At 43.4% G+C, this 18,003-nt stretch overlaps 3 protein-coding genes across 10 annotated transcripts in view; 2 read left to right on the plus strand and 1 right to left on the minus strand.

The window, feature by feature from the left end:
* LOC133136245 (protein MTSS 1-like) overlaps window positions 1–5,751 on the plus strand; it is a 51,432-nt gene extending 45,681 nt beyond the window's left edge. For all 7 annotated transcript variants that reach the window (XM_061253567.1, XM_061253562.1, XM_061253566.1 and 4 more), the window contains 3 exons: window positions 245–418; window positions 1,340–1,502; window positions 2,350–5,751. In XM_061253567.1, the coding sequence (XP_061109551.1) occupies window positions 245–418; window positions 1,340–1,502; window positions 2,350–2,957 (945 nt within the window). In that variant the 3' untranslated portion in view covers window positions 2,958–5,751. The remainder of the gene's footprint in view (window positions 1–244; window positions 419–1,339; window positions 1,503–2,349) is intronic.
* A 410-nt stretch (window positions 5,752–6,161) lies between these two features.
* ndufb9 (NADH:ubiquinone oxidoreductase subunit B9) lies at window positions 6,162–11,127 on the minus strand. The gene is made up of 4 exons (XM_061253571.1): window positions 10,981–11,127; window positions 10,366–10,558; window positions 10,108–10,221; window positions 6,162–6,432 (listed from the first exon to the last, which is right to left on the minus strand). The coding sequence occupies exons 1-4, from the start codon at window positions 11,067–11,069 to the stop codon at window positions 6,301–6,303; spliced, it is 528 nt and encodes a 175-aa protein (XP_061109555.1). The 5' UTR covers window positions 11,070–11,127; the 3' UTR covers window positions 6,162–6,300.
* Window positions 11,128–11,134: 7 nt separating this feature from the next.
* Window positions 11,135–17,378, plus strand: tatdn1 (TatD DNase domain containing 1). Of its 2 annotated transcripts, none has more exons than XM_061253570.1 (12): window positions 11,135–11,155; window positions 11,844–11,909; window positions 12,011–12,060; window positions 12,607–12,670; window positions 13,750–13,893; window positions 14,358–14,400; window positions 14,512–14,597; window positions 14,691–14,731; window positions 14,859–14,935; window positions 15,247–15,317; window positions 16,364–16,490; window positions 16,914–17,378. In XM_061253570.1, exons 2-12 carry the CDS (start codon window positions 11,870–11,872, stop codon window positions 17,014–17,016), a joined length of 846 nt encoding a protein of 281 aa, XP_061109554.1. In that variant the 5' UTR covers window positions 11,135–11,155; window positions 11,844–11,869; the 3' UTR covers window positions 17,017–17,378. The 2 variants fall into 2 exon arrangements, with proteins under 2 accessions (XP_061109554.1, XP_061109553.1); XM_061253569.1 differs by lacking the exon at window positions 11,135–11,155 and adding an exon at window positions 11,268–11,452.
* Window positions 17,379–18,003: the final 625 nt, after the last annotated feature.

The following is an 18,003-nucleotide window of genomic DNA, read 5'->3' on the forward strand; positions in this document are numbered from 1 at the left end:
ACACCAAGCACAATCTTCATCGTGGTTTTTTCACCGTGGAAAAAAATCTAATTTGACCTGGTAATATACCATATGTTTAAATATGTTCATATTGTTTGGTCAGTTGCATTCTCCCGATACTCCAAAATGGAGGTCCAGTCAGTCAGTTTACTGTAGTATCATTGTATGAGTTACAACAGCCACAATGTAAAAGACTGTTTAGAACAGAACAGGAAGACCAATAACACAGTCATTTCTGACCCAGGATTGGGCCAAGCCAGGGCCCTATGACCAGCCCATGGTGAATACCTTGAGGAGGAACAAGGAGAAGCGTGAGATGGTGGACTCCAACAGTACCGTCATGCAGACCGAAGGGAGCACACCCACCGGGGAGGACCCCCAGAGGGCCAAAGGCATGCCTATAACTGCCATGCCCAAGGTGAACAAGGTTAACTTTGTTTTATGATTGTGTTGGCTGTTGCTACCAGTTGTGACTGTAATTAGCACTGCTAGCTGCCTAAACCTGTATGTTTGCATTTAGCAGTAAATGCTACATGTAAATGTAAAATACTCATTCACAGAGACTGGTGGACAGTATACAAAAACCTAGCATGGAAATGGGAGGACAATCCCTGCTTTTTGTCTCATTGGGTTGGTAATGGTGCATTAGCCATTGCGTTAATTTAGCATAATTTCATTGCTTTAAGCGGCGTTCCCATACTTCCTAGAAAGCCTTTTGATGCAGTCTTCCAGTCATGGAAAATTAGAAAGGGTTCCTAAATATCCTGAAAAACAGTTTCTTTGTGTAGAGGCCTCTGGTTAATGTATGGCCAAAACCACAAGTCTGTGATAACAATCTACAGTACCCCCTGACCACCCTGTCTACGATTTTGCAATCAATCTCTCCACCCCAGCACCCTGGTCTGCGGTCGTAATCCCTCTCTAAATATTACAGGTGTTGCTCACACAAAATAATGTCTTAACCCTTTCAGTCCCACGCCCAATATGAAGTGGCTCCGCCCAAATCCCAAGGGGTTCTGGCTTTGGTTGAGAAGAGTTTTAATGGGGGCTGAAAACAATAGTCTCGCAGTAATTTTGATTGGTTGAAAAGGTGTAAGGTTGAGAGTGTCATATGGCACTCTTGGGACTGAAAGGGTTAATCAGTGGCTTCGCTTCACAAAAAGCGGTGAATTGAAATGTAACTGTGGAGCTGGGGACTGACAGTTGGAGCTGGGGACTGACAGGTGGAGCTGGGGACTGACTGCAGGGCTGGGGACTGACAGTTGGAGCTGGGGACTGACAGGTGGAGCTGGGGACTGACCGCAGGGCTGGGCTCACTGCTCTGTGTCTGTCCCGGCAGGCGGAGGAGGTGGCGGAGGCACACGAGGAGCTGGCCCTGGCGCTGGCCCGCGGGCTGCAGCTGGACACGCAGCGCTCCAGCCGTGACTCCCTGCAGTGCTCCAGCGGCTACAGCACCCAGACCACCACGCCCTGCTGCTCTGAGGACACCATCCCCTCTCAGAGTACTGCATCAGCACACCCTCCTTCATCCGCCCTGCTGTTAATGTGCCTGCGTGTGGAGAGGGCACGTTCTGTGCCCATAGTCTGTTCACATGAATAGAGGATGTACAGTTACTAAATGGGCTGGACCTGGAGGCCCACACGGATTTAAATGAAATACAGTGGTACAATGTCTGTTCCTTTGGCTCTGTACTCCAGCACATTGGATTTGAATTAAACTAAATTTGAATTAAGCAATGAATATGAGGATAAAGTGCAGACTGTCACCTTTAATTTGAGATATGTAGGAATTGTATCCCTTCTTATTCAAATATTCAAAAGTAATTGGACATTTGGCTTCTCTGCTTATACTGATTAGTGAGATTAATTAGCTTTTTTACTGCCGGTATATGAAAGCTTTCAGAATTTAATTCTACGCTTCGTCTTTGGAGTCAGTGATTGGTGTTTGTCAACATGAGGATCAGAATTATGCCAGTGACAGTCAAGGAAGCCATTATGAGGCAGAGAAATAAAAATAAAAAAGCAGGGTCATTGGCCAAACAATATGCATACCAAAATTAATTGTTTGGAACATCATTCAATGTGTTGGAGAAGAGAGCCAAAAGAACTTAAATTGTACCAATGTCCAAATACATAAAGACTGCACTGTAGTTTGAATGAGATGTACAGTTGGACAGTTACTAAATGGGCTTGTCCTGGAGGTTCACAGGGAGTTAAATTAAGTAGCTCCAAAGGCCAGCTCACCTGATGTTGCAGGAACTCCCCCTCCCTGAACTGAGCTGATGTTATTGGCGGGTTTTCTATTTTCACCACAGTAACAGGGTTTCTTGTTGTGTGTCTCCGCTGCAGTGTCCGACTACGACTACTTCTCAGTGGGCACGGACCCCGAGGTGGACCAGCAGGACTTTGACAAGTCCTCCACCATCCCGCGCAACAGCGACATCAGCCAGTCGTACCGCAAGATGTTCCAGGCCAAGCGGCCCGCCTCCACGGCGGGAATCCCGTCCACAGCGGGGCCAGTCATGGTCACCCCGGGCGTGGCCACCATCCGCCGCACGCCCTCCACCAAACCCAACATGCGCCGAGGGGCGGGAGGGCCCATCCCCATCCGGACGCCCGTCATCCCGGTGAAGACCCCCACCGTTCCCGAGCTCCCGGGGGGCTTCCCCTGCGGGCTGGGAGGCGGCGTGGAGGAGGGTGAGGAGCCGGCCAGCCCGGAGAGCCTGACGCCCGGGGAGCCGGTGGCCACCTGGAGCGGCCAGGCCTCCACCAACCCGCCCCTGGCCCCGCCCCAGCCCGAGGGGGCCGAGGAGGAGGAGGAGGAGGAGGACGGGCCTCTGCTGGAGGGGCCCGACCCCCTGGAGGCTCAGGGGCAGGACATGCTCCTGACCATCCGCCGGGGGGTCAGGCTCAAGAAGACCCTGACCAACGACCGGTCCGCCCCACGCATCGCGTGAGGGGCTCCCCGCCGGGCCTCCAGCCCGACACCGCTCACGCGCATCCGCCAGGGCTGCCTCTATTCCAGCATACGTGCCGCAGAAGAAAAAAAGAATGGCTTCCTCTTTTTTTCTTTCTCTTTCCCCCGTTCATCGCAGCTTTTTGTTTGAGAAATACGCAGCGCTGGAGTTGGGAGAAGCGGGAGGGTAGAGGCAAGCCACCGTCGATTTGAAACGATCAAACTTTTTGCGTTTGCGTTCGTGTACATACATTTTAAAAGCGTTTTTATGTTTGGTTGATGTTGTTTTTCTCACTCCTCCTTCCTCCCTGGTCCGTACGCAGAGGTGCCAAATGCTTTGAAGCTGTTGAAGACGACTGAAGTCATGGACTGTCCTGAGAACATTTATTTTAACAGGGGTTTGTTGCAAAATTTGGTGACTGCAGCGTACTCTCGCTACGTTATGAACTGATCGATTCATTATCATTTTATTTTTTACTTTCCAAGTGTATTCAGCGGGCAAGCTCGGTAGCATCAAGTACTCTGCATTAGAGAGTACTCATTTCCCAGAGCTGATGTCTCTAAGTTCATGTGAGCAATATTATTTGGTTACACATTTTATTTGATAATGTACACTTCCAGGACAATTTAGAATGATGTTTAAATATAGAAATTAATCTGGGTCTAAAAGCTAATATCCTGTTAAGTAATAGGAAGGTACATAAATACATGCAGAGTATGTTAAAAAGAGAAAAATGCCATATATGGATTATGGTACAGTATGTTATTATTTTAAGAGTTTCTGCTTCTTTTATGGATTTTACTTCATAGTTCCATAAACAATGGACTGCAGGTCCTGCTGCAGCAGTATTTCTAAGTTGATTTTAAACCCCTCGTGCTTGGGAAAAAAAAACGCTGTGTATCTGTCATATCCTTCTAGTGAACAGGATATCTAACTTATGACAAAGCAATTTATGTGTAGACGAGTATATTCGTAAGCAATCGCAGTAGTTCTTTAAAAGTCAACCGTAACCAAAATTTGGTTTCAATCACAAAGCACTGAGACGGAGCCATCTATAAAAACTGTACATAGTGAACGGGACTGAGGAATCCAGAGGCTTAATTTATTCTCTTCATGGCTGTCTATTTTGTACTGTTCACAGACATATTGGCTATTTCATGCATGTGCTGTGATATTGGTAAATTAAGTTAATATAATTTGAGTTTTGAGGTGTTCCATAACAATGTACAGAAAAGCACACCCAAAGCTCCTGCCTTGTTGCTATCACATTTTTTAAGTATTAGCTGCAAACGCTTTTGTATCCTAATGGACTGAATGAGACCTGAACAAGGGGTCTGTCTTATTTATGGAGGCGAGCTAGTGCTTGTTGGAGACTGGTCGCCATTGCACGACACTTCAGAGCTTATACCACTGTTAAATACTCCCCATAACGTGTGCATACTGACCCAGGGGTTATAGAAACTACAGCTGTCTGTGTCCGGATATTACGCCACACACAAATAGACACACACACACACACACACACGCACACACACTTGACTGTTAAATTTATGTGAACACTCTACTGTGAAGCTCGACTGCCACGTCTATTCAGGAGTCCAATGAGTGACTTGAGACAAGCCAGGAGGGAACTCCTGATGCATTACATCACAACACGCTGTCATAGCTCAACAGCCAGAGCCACCCCAGAGCAAAGCCTACAATTCAGCAATACACTGTGGGCTGTGCGCTCTTCTCTCACGTTGTCAAATGTTGCTTTAACGCAAACTGTACAGTGTTGTTTGTTCCTTGCCAAGTCTGCATTGTCGTAGTGGTTAGATCCTCACGCCTCACTTGAGTAAATGTTGTTCACATACGGTCCTCATTCACACATTGAACTCAAGCACTGGTGTGACCGTTATAAAGGCTGTAGGTAGGGTGTGAATGTGCAGTGCTGGAAGAGTGCTGGAAGCATGGTTCTGTAAAATTTCAAGTGTTTGGGGACTGAAGCAGGGAGCCAGTCACATAAAATCACATCTGAAATGCCACTACCACAGAGAATTGATCGTTTTCATGAATTTAGTCTGGAGCCCAGGTTCGGTCATTTCATGCATGTTTGTCCATGAGCTTGGAAGTGGAACCGTGCAAGAGGGAGCGCTACTGCCCTGGTCTCACTATACAGGCAATCAACAGCCTGCAACTTACTGCACGTTGCTTCTTTATGCATCAGTGTTGCTTTAATTTTCCAGAGCAAAGTTTAACCCAGTTAGGTATTCCTCAAACCTCTGGTTTGAGAAATTCAGTATACACTACAATGCAGTTACTGAAGCCTGTCAATTTCTCATTCAATACTGGCTTCTAAAATAGTGTACATTCAAAGTAGTTGATGCAATGTGCATATGATGCTAAATACCTGTAAGTAGTTACTGTCTCAATAATTACAGACGTTTTGATATTGTCCGTGTAAAGGAACCTTAGCTGTAATAAAACCATTTCCCCCAAGTACAGCCGTTAATGTTGCGATATAACTTCAAACCACATCTATAGAAGTTTCCTTTTTTTCATTTGCCAAAATGTAAGTGTGTAAGGCAATATTAATAGTTTTATGTGTTTTTGCATATTGTAAAAGCAGACAGTCACACTTAACATATATATTAGTTATTTTATCAAGGATTTAGTTGCTTGTTTGGACTGAGAGTTGAACTCTTTCCATGTGCGGTCCTCATAAAGCTATATATTGATCTGTTTCTGTAATGTCAGTTATCCCTGTGGAATTATTGCTTCAGTCAATATTAAAAGAAATGTTGCAAAAGCTTGCTTGACTAATTTGTGCATTGAGTGGCTTGTCAGATCTTATTGTACAGTGTAGGTTAACCATCTGGTTCATGTAGAACCTCGTCACTGAAATCACGGTCCTCCAGGAATCTGGAGGGTGGCTACTCCACACCATGATGACCTTCACAGTAAACTTCAGTGATTGAGCCGGGAAGGTTTGCATGGTCAGAAATTTTAATGGTTCCTTCTCCCCAAAGTCACGAGTTCCTTTAAACTCATACAGTAATTTAACTACCGCACCACTGAAGGAAAAAAAGTGGAAAACACAGATGTAAACAAGAAATTGTGGTCTACTTTGGCCTCAATTGTGGGCTCGATTTTGAATTTGGCGATCCCAGTCTGAAATTTAAAATCATCATCTGTAATACATAGATTATTCAAGCACACATCTTTGTTTTAAAGTTAAACTTTATTATAATTAGATTGCAGATAATTTTGAGGAAATTAGTCCCCATATACTGGCATGGGTATTCTGGTTTGGGCATGCCATAGCCTGTTAATATTTCCCAGCACCCATTGCTGAACACTCTCAGACAGGACGCTCTCTGGGGCGGCTGACATACTGCCACCACAGAGGAGGGAGGTCCCCCTCCTTCCGGGCTGGAGGGAGGGCTTCAGTAGTGGCCCCATCGGCTGGAGTTTCCTCCTGCAGCTGCTGGACCTGAGAATTACAATATACATAGATTAAATAAGGGCAACTTCAGCAGCTCATGTTTTTTGGGGGGGGGGGGACAAAGCAGAAAAATATAAGTATCACATTTCTTCAGTTTCTCATTCAGAGAACCAACCAAATTATGTGCCTGACGGTAGGTGTTTGTCTGGAGTGAGGTGGGATTATGCAGCCTACAGTATTCTCACCAACTACTCATTAATCCCCACAAAATTTAAGGAGCTCTTCCAAGCCAGTCAAAAATGTGTTCCAAAGTCTTCCTATTTAGCATTACTAGCTAGCTAAATCCTGATGAGGTCAAAATGCCATTCATATATTAATAGCCCACTGGGATATTGAAACAATTATGGGTACCAGTTCCTCAAGTGTCCACAATGTGTTACTACATTTACATTAACTGCACTCACTGTTTATTCAGTCAATCCTGGTTCAATAATCCACACGAATATGAAAACTACCATTTGGTGGAGAACTAATCACTCAACACAATTTGACTGGCAAATAGGGCTGCACAATATTACATTTTTACATTTTAGTCATTTGGCAGACGCTTGTAATCCAAAGCGACATACAAGTGCATAGGTTCTACCATAAGTCAGAGCATCACATCCAGAAACTAGCAAAATACACAGGAAATGCTGTTCTAAACATAGTTGTCATCAGAAGTGCATTTTATTTTTATTTTTTTTATTTTTTTTTGGGGGGGGGGGGGGTTTAGACAAGGATAGGGATATCAGAAAGGAGGGGCAGGGGAAATCAGGAGGGAGGACTAAGGTAGAGTTTGAAAAGGTGGGTTTTGAGTCTGCGTCGAAATAGGGGGAGGGATTCTGCTGTTCTGACAGTGGTAGGCAAGTCATTCCACCACTGAGGAACCAGAACGGAAAACAGGCGTGAACGTGCAGCTCGACCGCCAGGTGCACGTAGAGAGGGAACCGTAAGGCGACCAGAGCTGGCAGACTGGAGTGGTCTAGCTGGAGAGTAGGGAGTGATCAGGGATTGTATGTAAGGTGGGGCAGTCCCCTTAGCAGCCTGAAATGCCAACACTAGGGCCTTGAAACGGATGCGTGCGGCAATGGGAAGCCAGTGGAGGCCAATGAGAAGCAGGGTGACATGAGCCGACCTGGGCTGATTGGTGATCAGGCGGGCTGCAGCATTCTGGACCAGCTGGAGGGGCTTGATGGCACACGCTGGGAGACCGGCTAGGAGGGAGTTGCAGTAATCCAGGCGGGAAATGACGAGCGCCTAGACTAGGAGCTGGGTGGCTTTCTCAGTCAGGAGATGACGGATACGGCGTATATTATACAGAAAGAACCTGCAGGTTCTGGCAGTGGAGGATACTTGTGGAGCCAGGGTGAGGCAGTTATCAAGAGTCACCCCAAGATTCTTTGCCGTACGGGAGGAGGAAACTACAAAGTCCTCAACAGTCAATGAGAGGTCGATTGACGGAGAGGACTTAGCAGGGATGTAGAGAAGCTCAGTTTTGGCAAGGTTGAGCTTCAGGTGATGGGAAGTCATCCACGCAGAGATATCAGCCAAGCAGGCAGAGATCCGTGTGGTGATTTGGGTGTCGGGGGGGAAGGAAATGAAGAGTTGGGTGTCATCAGCGTAGGAGTGATAAGAAAAGCCGTGGGAAGAGATAACAGAACCAAGAGACATGGTGTATAGCGAGAAGAGGAGAGGCCCAAGAACCGAGCCCTGCGGGACTCCAGTTCGTAGGGGTTGAGGGTCGGAGACTGCGCCCCTCCAAGTCACCTGGTAGGAGCGACCAGAGAGGTAAGAGGAAAACCAAGCGAGTGCAGAACCTGTGACACCCATCCCAGACAGCGATGAGAGCAGAATCTCATGGTTGACTGTATCGAAGGCGGCTGACAGGTCGAGGAAGATGAGGACAGAGGAGAGGGATTTTGCTTTAGCAGAGTGGAGTGCCTCAGTGACCGCGAGCAGGGCGGTTTCAGTGGAGTGGCCACTCTTGAAGCCAGACTGGTTGGGGTCATGGAGATTGTTCTGGAGAAGATAAGTGGACAGTTGGGAGCAGACCGCCCGTTCCAGGGTTTTAGCGAGAAAGGGAAGAAGAGAGACAGGCCGGTAGTTGTTCAGGGCAGAGGGGTCAAGAGTAGGTTTTTTGAGGAGGGGAGTGACTCTGGCCCTCTTCAGGGAAGAGGGCATGGTGCCGGAAGAGAGGGAGGTGTTGATTAGAGAGGAGAGAAAAGGGAGAATGTCATCAGATATAGATTGTAGGAGGGGAGAGGGGATGGGGTCAAGAGGACAGGTGGTTGGGCAGTGGGAAGTAAGGAGTTTCAGTGTGTCGGCATCAGAGAGGGGAGAAAAGGAGGTTAGGGAGTTGGGGAGGGTAGGAGGGTCAGCAGGGGTGGAGGGTTGGGAGAAGGAATTGCGAATAGCATCGACCTTCTTTTCAAAGAAGGAGACAAAGTCATCAGGTGTGAGTGATGAGGGGGGTGGAATATTAGGAAAATATGAACATTGTTGAATATTGCGATGACGGTATGACTTGCGAAACAAATATTGCAAGTGGCACAGTTCTAATGTGTCTGCTTTAGGTACACTGCCAATATAGACCCCAGACAATGAATAGCCTATGTCCACTGAATACATTTTTTTAAATGCATTACTTTTATTGAACAAATTGCACATGAACAGCCAATCAGAATATCAATTTGTCATGTGTCCATATCACATGTTCATATCTCAATGACAATATAAATGATATACACTCAGTGAACACTTTATTAGGTATTTTAGACTTATTAGTTTTCTGCTGCTGTAGCCTATCCACTAAGAGGTTTGAAGCATTGTTTGTGCAGTGATGCTCTTCTGCATACCACTGTTCTATTGTGTGCTTATTTGGTAAATGGTTGGCATTTATATAGCGCCTTTATCCAAAGCGCTGTACAATTGATGCGTCTCATTCACCCATGCATACACACACTCACACACCAACGGCGATTGGCTGCCATGCAAGGCACCGACCAGCTCATCAGGAGAAAATGGGGGTTAGGTGTCTTGCTCAGGGACACTTCGACACAGCCCGGGCGGGGGATCAAACCGGCAACACTCCGACTGCCAGACGACTGCTCTTACTGCCGGAGCCATGTCACCCCCATTATTTGCATTACTGTCTCCTTCCTGTCAACTTCGACCAGTCTGGCCCTTCTCCTCTGACCTCCCTCATTACCGAGGCTTTTTTGCCCGCAGAACTGCTGCTCACTGGATGTTTTTTGTTCCACACCATTCTCTGCAAACTGTAGAGACTGCTGCATATGAAAATCCCAGGAGATCAGCAGTTTCTGAGAACCACCCTTGTCTGGCACTAACAATCATTCCACAGTCAAAGTTACTTTGGGGAAGAAATGTGACCCAACTGACATTTGGTCTGAAAAACAGCTGAATCTATTGACTACGTCTGCATGCATTTAGTTGCCGTCACATGATTGGCTGATTAAAGATTTGCATTAACAAGCTGGTGTACAGGTCTACCTATAAACTGTTCACTGTGTGCATCGTGCAGCCCGACTGGCAAATCCTCATTCAGTACTCAACACTGGTTCAATCAGTAGTTATCAAGGTGATACTGCGTTTCCACAAAGCAAATGGTTATACTCCAGGTGACCGGGTGGAACGCCACTAGGCAAATGTGTGCAGACATACCTCTCTGTCCCAGGATTGCTCTCGCAGTTTCTTCCACTGCTCCCTCTTGGCAAAGTAGTCTGGATACATGGCTTTCTCAGAGGGATGCCAATGGTCCAGACACCATTCAGGGACCTGTCCAGAGCAAAGGCCACATCGCGCGCACACGCATGAACAAAAAAGCTACTGTGGAGTACAGCTGTATCGAGGTAACGTGATGCATGCTAAATGTCACACACACACACACACACACACACACACACACACACACAGTACTACCTTGTAGCATTCGTATCTCTCGTAGGATGTCCCCCCTGGTGAGTCTGGGAAGAGGTAGGGCTGGGGGTGCTGGTGGGCCCAAAATTCCTCCTCACCAGCTTTCAGAAGCATTGTAGCTTTAACCATGTCCTTCTCATTCTTGTTCTCCTCAAAGCGTGCCCTCATCAAACATGCGTAGAAACGGTATTTATCCCTGGAATATACAGATGTGACGTTACACAAATAGTAATTATAGAATGCAGTATTATATTCTCTACAATGCTGCATTAACAACATCGCCATTGTGACAAACTGCACTGTATTTCTTGCAATCACAATATTTGTAAAAAGAGAATAACTTCCACACAGTACGGCGCAAACGCCAATGAAGTTAACCTTAACAGCTAAAAACAAATGTCAAATCAAAATATATCGATATTAGCCTAGCGAGACTGCAGATGTTTATTTGACAATTAACTAGCTAACGTTTTATCTGGGCCTGTATTATTATGCTGCCGTTGACTGGCTAGCTAAATTGTTATTTAGCCTGGCGAACATGACAGTGGCTTATCCCAGCAAGCTAACATAATTATAATTTCACAACATTCTCCTGCGAAGTCAAAATATTAGTCTTACCTAAATATGCACCATGACTCTAAGTGTCTTAGGGACTTTTTGTAAAGTCGAAGGACCTTCTGTTGATGTGTGAGGTAGGCAGACGCCATTTTCCCTCTGGTCACCTTCACTCAACCGAAGCACAGACTTATGGGATATAGCTGTATACCGGTCGTACCCTAGATGTAGAAGCGCAGTAAGTGCATATACCAAGTAATAATACTGTAAGTTTTTGCCTAAGGTTGCTGTGTTGTTAACTGTAGACATAATGTGCAAGGTACAGATCCTTCCCCATATATTCAACCACGATATATATGTATATTTTTTGTCATTTTAATTGATGTGGTCAACCACACCAAGCGATTTACCACTTCAAATGAAGAATACTGAACAATTATTCTAGAGTTTACGGTATACCAATGTATTATGGGAATAGTTAGTATCGCATGTGGATTTTTTAACAGAACAACCATGGCTCGCTTCAAATTTATAGGTAAGGATTAAATGGTAATTATGGTATGCACAATTGCTAATGTAAGTGACAGAGATGTAATCCCGTGATTACTGAAACTAACCGATTTAGTTTTTCGTTATATGCTAGATACTGTGCGAAAACTATATGGTGAACTTGCTAACTGGCTGCAGACAGTACACCTGGCTAGCAGGAGTGACTGTATCCCCTCCAGAATAAATAACGTTAGCCAATGTTACGTTAAGTTACCTGATTTAATGTAACTTAACAGTTAGCTACTTTTCCAGTGCATTGTTTGCTGAGATTTATTTTGCTAACCTTATCTGTAGTGCCATATTTCCAAAGAATTGATAGCTTTGTGGTATGTCTGTCCTTGTGTATGTAATATTTAAAACCGTTTATATTTTCACAGATATCGGCATAAATCTGACGGATTCTATGTTTCGAGGAATATATAGGGGAAACCAGAAGCACCCAGGTCAGTTAATGTAACGTTCTGTTAAGTTGTTTACAGAACGTATAGTGTGCACTGTGCAAATTGCGTGTACCACGTATAAAGTTTTCTTTTCTGTTTTGCAGATGACTTCCAACAAGTTATTGAAAGAGCCTTTAATGTCGGCGTCCAAAAGGTCAGTTCTTTAATGTATTAAGAGTGTGGTCTTGCTGCTGTAGTCTGTCTGTTTGATGCGTTGTATACTCAGAGATTTGGTTTACTATTACCTTCCTGTCAGCTTTGACTAGTCTGGCCCTTCTCCCCTGACCTCTCTCATTAACAAGGCGTTTTTGCCAGCAGAACTGCTGCTCACTGGATGTTTTTTGTTTTTTGCACCATTCTCTGCAAAATCTAGAGACTGCTGTGTGCGAAAGACCTAGGAGATCACCAGTTTCTGAGATACATAAACCAGCACCAGTCTGGCACCAGCAATCATGCAATGGTCAAAATCACAGAGATCACATTTCTTCACCATTCTGATGGTTGATGTGAACATTAACTGAAGCTCCTGCCCTATATCTGCATGATTTTATGCGTTGCACTGCTGCCACATGGTTGGCTGATTACATTACTAAGTAGGTGTATATGTATTCCTACTAAAGTACTTAGTGAGTGTATAATTTCATTTTATTTGTACAGAATTTCTGGAATAAAAGGATGTTGTTTGTTTTCATACTTAAAGTTCATAATCACAGGAGGGAACCTTGCTGACAGCAAAGAAGCTATACAGTTGGCTGAAACACGAGGTAAACACCTGTTTGCCACTTTTTAGTGTAGCTCTTGTGTCATAAATGATATACAGCGAGGTCCATAAGTATGTGGACAGTGGTACAATTTCTGTTCTCTTGGGTCCGCACTCCAACACATTGGATTTACATCAATATCAACAGAACAACAGAAAGAGAGCACTGGTGTATGCTTGTGAACATTGCTTTGCTGTCAGATGAAGCACCGTCCGATGAGTTTGGAGGCATGTGATTGAACTTGAGCAGATAAGATGCTTCTGTACAAAATTCATCAGCAGTTACATTATCAATGAAGGCAAGTGAGCCAGCACTTGTAGCAGTCATACATGTCCATAAGTAGAACACCCCATCATTATGTTTCACAGATTAAGGGCGGGTGTCGTGGCTTTCCTTTTGGCCTCTTGCCATCATTCTGATACAAGTCTCATCTGTTCACAAGACCTTTTTTCAGAACTCTGAGCTGGCTCATTTAGGTCATTCGTAACAAGCTATTACTTGGCAGTCCTGTTTTTGCAGATTACTAGTGGTTTGCATCTTGCAGTGTAGCCTCTATTTTATTATTTGTGAAGTCTTTGGCAGACATAGTCACTGACACATCTATACCTGTCTGCTTGTTTCTGATCTGTTAGACAGGTGTTTGGAGTTTTCTTCGTCATTATGGTGGGAATTCTTCAGTCATCAACTGGAGAGGTCTTCATTGGCCTACCAGCCCCTTTGCATTAATACTGAGCACATCAATGCTCTCTTCTTTATGATGTTCCAAATAGTTTATTTGAAGGGCTATTGTTTGGCCTATGTCTCCTGATATGAATGTTCATACCATCAAATTAAAGGCAACAGTCTGAATTTTAACCTCATATTCATTGTTTCATTTCAAATCCAATGTGCTGGAGTACAGATCGAAAAGAACATAAATTGTACCACCATCCAAATACTTATGGACCTCACCGTACATCTCTGAAACTGATTCAACTATCTGAGTTGATTCATTACCCAGTAAAGGTTTTTAGTACTTTAAAACACAGAAGTAAGAGTTGCTTAACTGAGCCTTGATTGATGTCGCATCCCTCAATGCGCAGATGAATTTTGCACTACTGTGGGCTGTCATCCAACACGCTGCAGTGAGTTTGACCAGAACGGACCAGACCAATACTTTGCCTCTTTGAGAGAGTTGGCCTTGACAAACAAGGGAACAGTGGTGGCTATAGGGGAGTGCGGTCTTGGTAAGATACTTTTTTTAAACTTCTGAACAAAATTTTCTAAAAAGTCAGACCCCAAAATAAAACTTTCCATCAGCAATACAAGCACTGTCAACTGACTTTGTGGAACACTTGTATTAAACAGCTATGTATGTACATGTACAATTAAAAATGGCCAGTTTTATATTATAATTAATCTGAGCAGTTAAATACTAATTTATGATACAATTTTTGCACAGCCAAGTACATCTAATGTTATAGCAGATCCAGATAACTTGTTCACTTTTCCATATACTACAGTGTAGTATGAATAATTATCATTTTCCTAGTGGTATCATCTATCATTTTATATGTATTTCTTATATTGGGGCAGCAACTTTTTCTTGCAAAACTTTCATGGAGATAACAACTGTAACCAATGAATGCATTTTAAAATGTTTTTTGAGTGGTAGATGATTTTGTCTCATGTTTTCCCCAACTACTTTTAGATTTTGATAGATTGGAATTTTGTCCAAAAGAAACTCAACTTGCGTAAGTATATAATTTATTTATTTTTTGTACATTGTTGAAATATGAACAAGCAGGACGTTAGATTCATATTTTTATTTTCTTCATTGTATACTAACCCTCCTCTTTTTACAGGTATTTTGAGAAGCAGTTTGATTTAGCTGAGGAAACAGGGCTCCCAATGTTTCTCCACTGCAGAAACTCACATAAGGAGTTTCTAGGTATGGACCTTATGTTGGAGGTAAAACATCCATCAAGCCTGGTTGTCCTGAATAAGAGTCTCACCGATCCATGTCTCTTTCTGACTTTCACAGACATTATGAAAAGGAACAGAGGCAGGTGTGCTGGAGGAGTGGTGAGTACGCTTTTGTTCATTTCATTTTGGGCCTGTTGACATTCGCATATACTCTACAAAGCATCTTATCACTGCTTTGTAGAGTATACTAGATCTCAAAACATTGATCAATTTTGTTCTGTGTTAGGTGCATTCCTTTGATGGGAGCAAGGAAGATGCTGCAGCCCTTATTGACTTAGACCTTTATATTGGCATCAATGGCTGGTAGGGCTCAACAATCTATTTGCCTGCAGTCTTATCTATTAATAATTTTAATGGAGCCTAATGTTACAAGTGTGGTGTATTGTTGTAACTAACTGTATAACTGTTGCTGGCTCTTTAATTTGCAAGGCAGTTGTTGCTGTGTATAACATACCTGGTTTGCCTTTCCATAAACTGACCCAAGCATTGATGGCTACAAGGCAAATGCATTAAAAAAAAAAAAAAAAAAAAAAAAAAAAAAATGGGAAACTGCCACTGGTTACAACAACAACAACAATTCAATTTTAATAAACAAATAATTTCATCTGTGTCAGCTCTTTGAAAACTGAAGCCAATCTTGAGGCCATGAAATCAATCCCCACTGAACGGCTGATGATTGAAACGGGTATGTTTCCCGCGTTACAGTATGACACAAATATTCTCAACCATGAGACCCTTATGTACAGATACACACATTTATTATAATTTCCTGGTAGAAGGTTAGTGTTCATGAAGAGATATTGTTGAAGGCAGAATATTCATTGCACTGCAACACAAAATGAGGGAACACAAGAACACGGGGGCGACACTGGCTCAGGCAGTAAGAGCGGTCGTCTGGCAGTCGGAGGGTTGCCGGTTCGATCCTGCCCTGGGTGTGTCGAAGTGTCCCTGAGCAAGACACCTAACCTGCAAATGCTCCTGACTAGCTGGTTGGTGCCCTGCATGGCAGCCAATCGCCGTTGGTGTATGAGTGTGTGTATGAATGGTTGAGTGAAAAGTATCAATCAAGTGCTTTGGAGAAAGGCGCCATATAAATGCCAACCATTTACAAGAGTTGAATATCTTGTTAATGTACACTCAGTGAGCACATTAGGTATTTATTAGACCAATTTTTTTGACTTAAGTCTTCTGCTGCTGTAGCCTATCCACTTAGGGGTTTTACACGTTGTATGTTCAGAGATGCTCTTCTGCATACCACTGTTGTAATGTGTGGTTATTTCCATTACTGTCACTTTCCTGTCAACTTCAACCACTCTGGCCCTTCTCCTCTGACATTAACAACGTGTTTCTGCCCGCAGAACTGCTTTTTTTGTTTTTCACACCATTCTCTGTAAACTCTAGAGACTTGTGTTTGAAAATCCCAGATGATCAGTAGCTTCTGAGATACTCAAACCACCCTGTCTGGCACCAACAATCATTCGACAGTCAAAGTCACTTGGATCACATTTCTTCCCCATTCTGTCACTTGGTCTGAAAAACAGCTGAACCTCTTGACCACGTCTGTATGCTTCTATGTATTTAGTTGCTGCAAGATGATTGGCTGATAAAATATTTGGATTATCAAGCTGGTGTACAGGTCTACCTAATAAAGTGCTCAGTGAGTACATATTATATTGGTGTGTGTACATTTTATTTGATGTGACAGAATATGTCCCATTCTTCTTTTTTTAGATGCTCCTTGGTGTGGGGTGAAAGCGACACATGCAGGTTCAAAGTACATCAAGACAACATTTCCCACAAAGAAGAAATGGGAGACGGGCCATTGCCTGAAAGACCGGAATGAGCCATGCCACATCATGTATGTATATCAATGCAGGGTATACCACATCAAAGAGCAGGCATTCTCACATTGCTAGACCAACAGATTGCTTGCTGTATCAGACCAGGGCCATAGATAGTTGTATTTGAAATGTCATTATCTGCAGTATTATTTTCTAATATTAAATTAAAATGTGTGAGTTTTGAAAATGTTTGGTTCAGGGATCAAAACTAATATATTTTCAGTTTCAACTTATTTTTCACAAGGTATTTTGAGCTGTATTTATCTGTTCTGTAATTACGGAATTAAATACAATCAGGACTGTAATAATTGCACTACATGCACTATTTTAAAGTTATCCACATCATATATCTCATAATAGATGTGTCATAACAATGTCAAATATTAATGAAAATATACTAATATAAGTTGAATAAGTCCTTTTCCTCCTTTTAATTTCAGTCAAGTGTTAGAGATCATGGCTGCAGCAAGAGACGAGGACCCTTTGGAGATGGCAAACACCATTTTCAACAATACGCTGAAAGTCTTCTTTTCAGGAAGATGAATTTGCTTGCTCCCAATCACACAAATGATGTAATTTGCCTTTTTACAGACTTTGAAAGTGCTTCTTATCCTTTGACTATTTATAATGTACTAAACTTGTCTTCTCCACAAATGTTTACAACCTCACATTGTGGAATGATCCAACACTGATTGAAAGTTTTTAAGGATCTATAAAAATATAATTCACTTAACCCCTTGTACATCATTGTAAACTATGGGTTATCAGTTCATATGCTTCCCAAGCCAACAGCTCCAATTCAGAAATGTTATACAGACATTGTATATCATCTGCAGCATGTCAGTTGGACAGTCGTCAAATCTGAAGCGCAGACAAACCATTAAAAGTGCAAACATTCATGAAAAGTATTGTGTCCCGTATCTTTTACACAAGTATGTTTGAAATTAACACCGTCTAAACAAACATGAGTAGCTAAGACATAAAAACAAAATAATTAATTTTATGCAAAATGTAAAAGCTTTTCAGTTAATATCTCAGCTAGTGGTTCAGAAGACAAATAACTATATTTTACTACAGTTTGTATCATAACAGTTGTAAAATCATTGCGCTGTTGCTACTGTTTGTTGCATCACAATTCCACATCTACGGTGGCTTCAGAAAGTATTCAGACCCCTTCACTTTTTGGACATTCATTTTAAATGAATGTGGGAGTGAATGGGAGTTTGCCCATCCAGTCCACATGTGCTTTGTGGACTTAGAGAAGGCTTTCGACCGTGTCCCCCGGGGAACCCTGTGGGGTGTACTGCGGGAGTATGGGGTACCAGGGCCGTTGTTACGAGCCATCAGGTCCCTGTATAACCAAAGTGAGAGCTGTGTCCGCATTCTCGGCACAAAGTCAAGCATGTTTCCGGTGGGTGTTGGACTCCGCCAAGGTTGCCCCTTGTCACCGGTCCTGTTTGTGGTATTCATGGACAGGATCTCAAGGCACAGCCGAGGTGAGGAGAGTGTCCGGTTTGGTGACCTCAGAAT

This window comes from Conger conger, chromosome 9, assembly GCF_963514075.1.
Source record: "Conger conger chromosome 9, fConCon1.1, whole genome shotgun sequence".
NCBI classification, from domain to species: domain Eukaryota; kingdom Metazoa; phylum Chordata; class Actinopteri; order Anguilliformes; family Congridae; genus Conger; species Conger conger.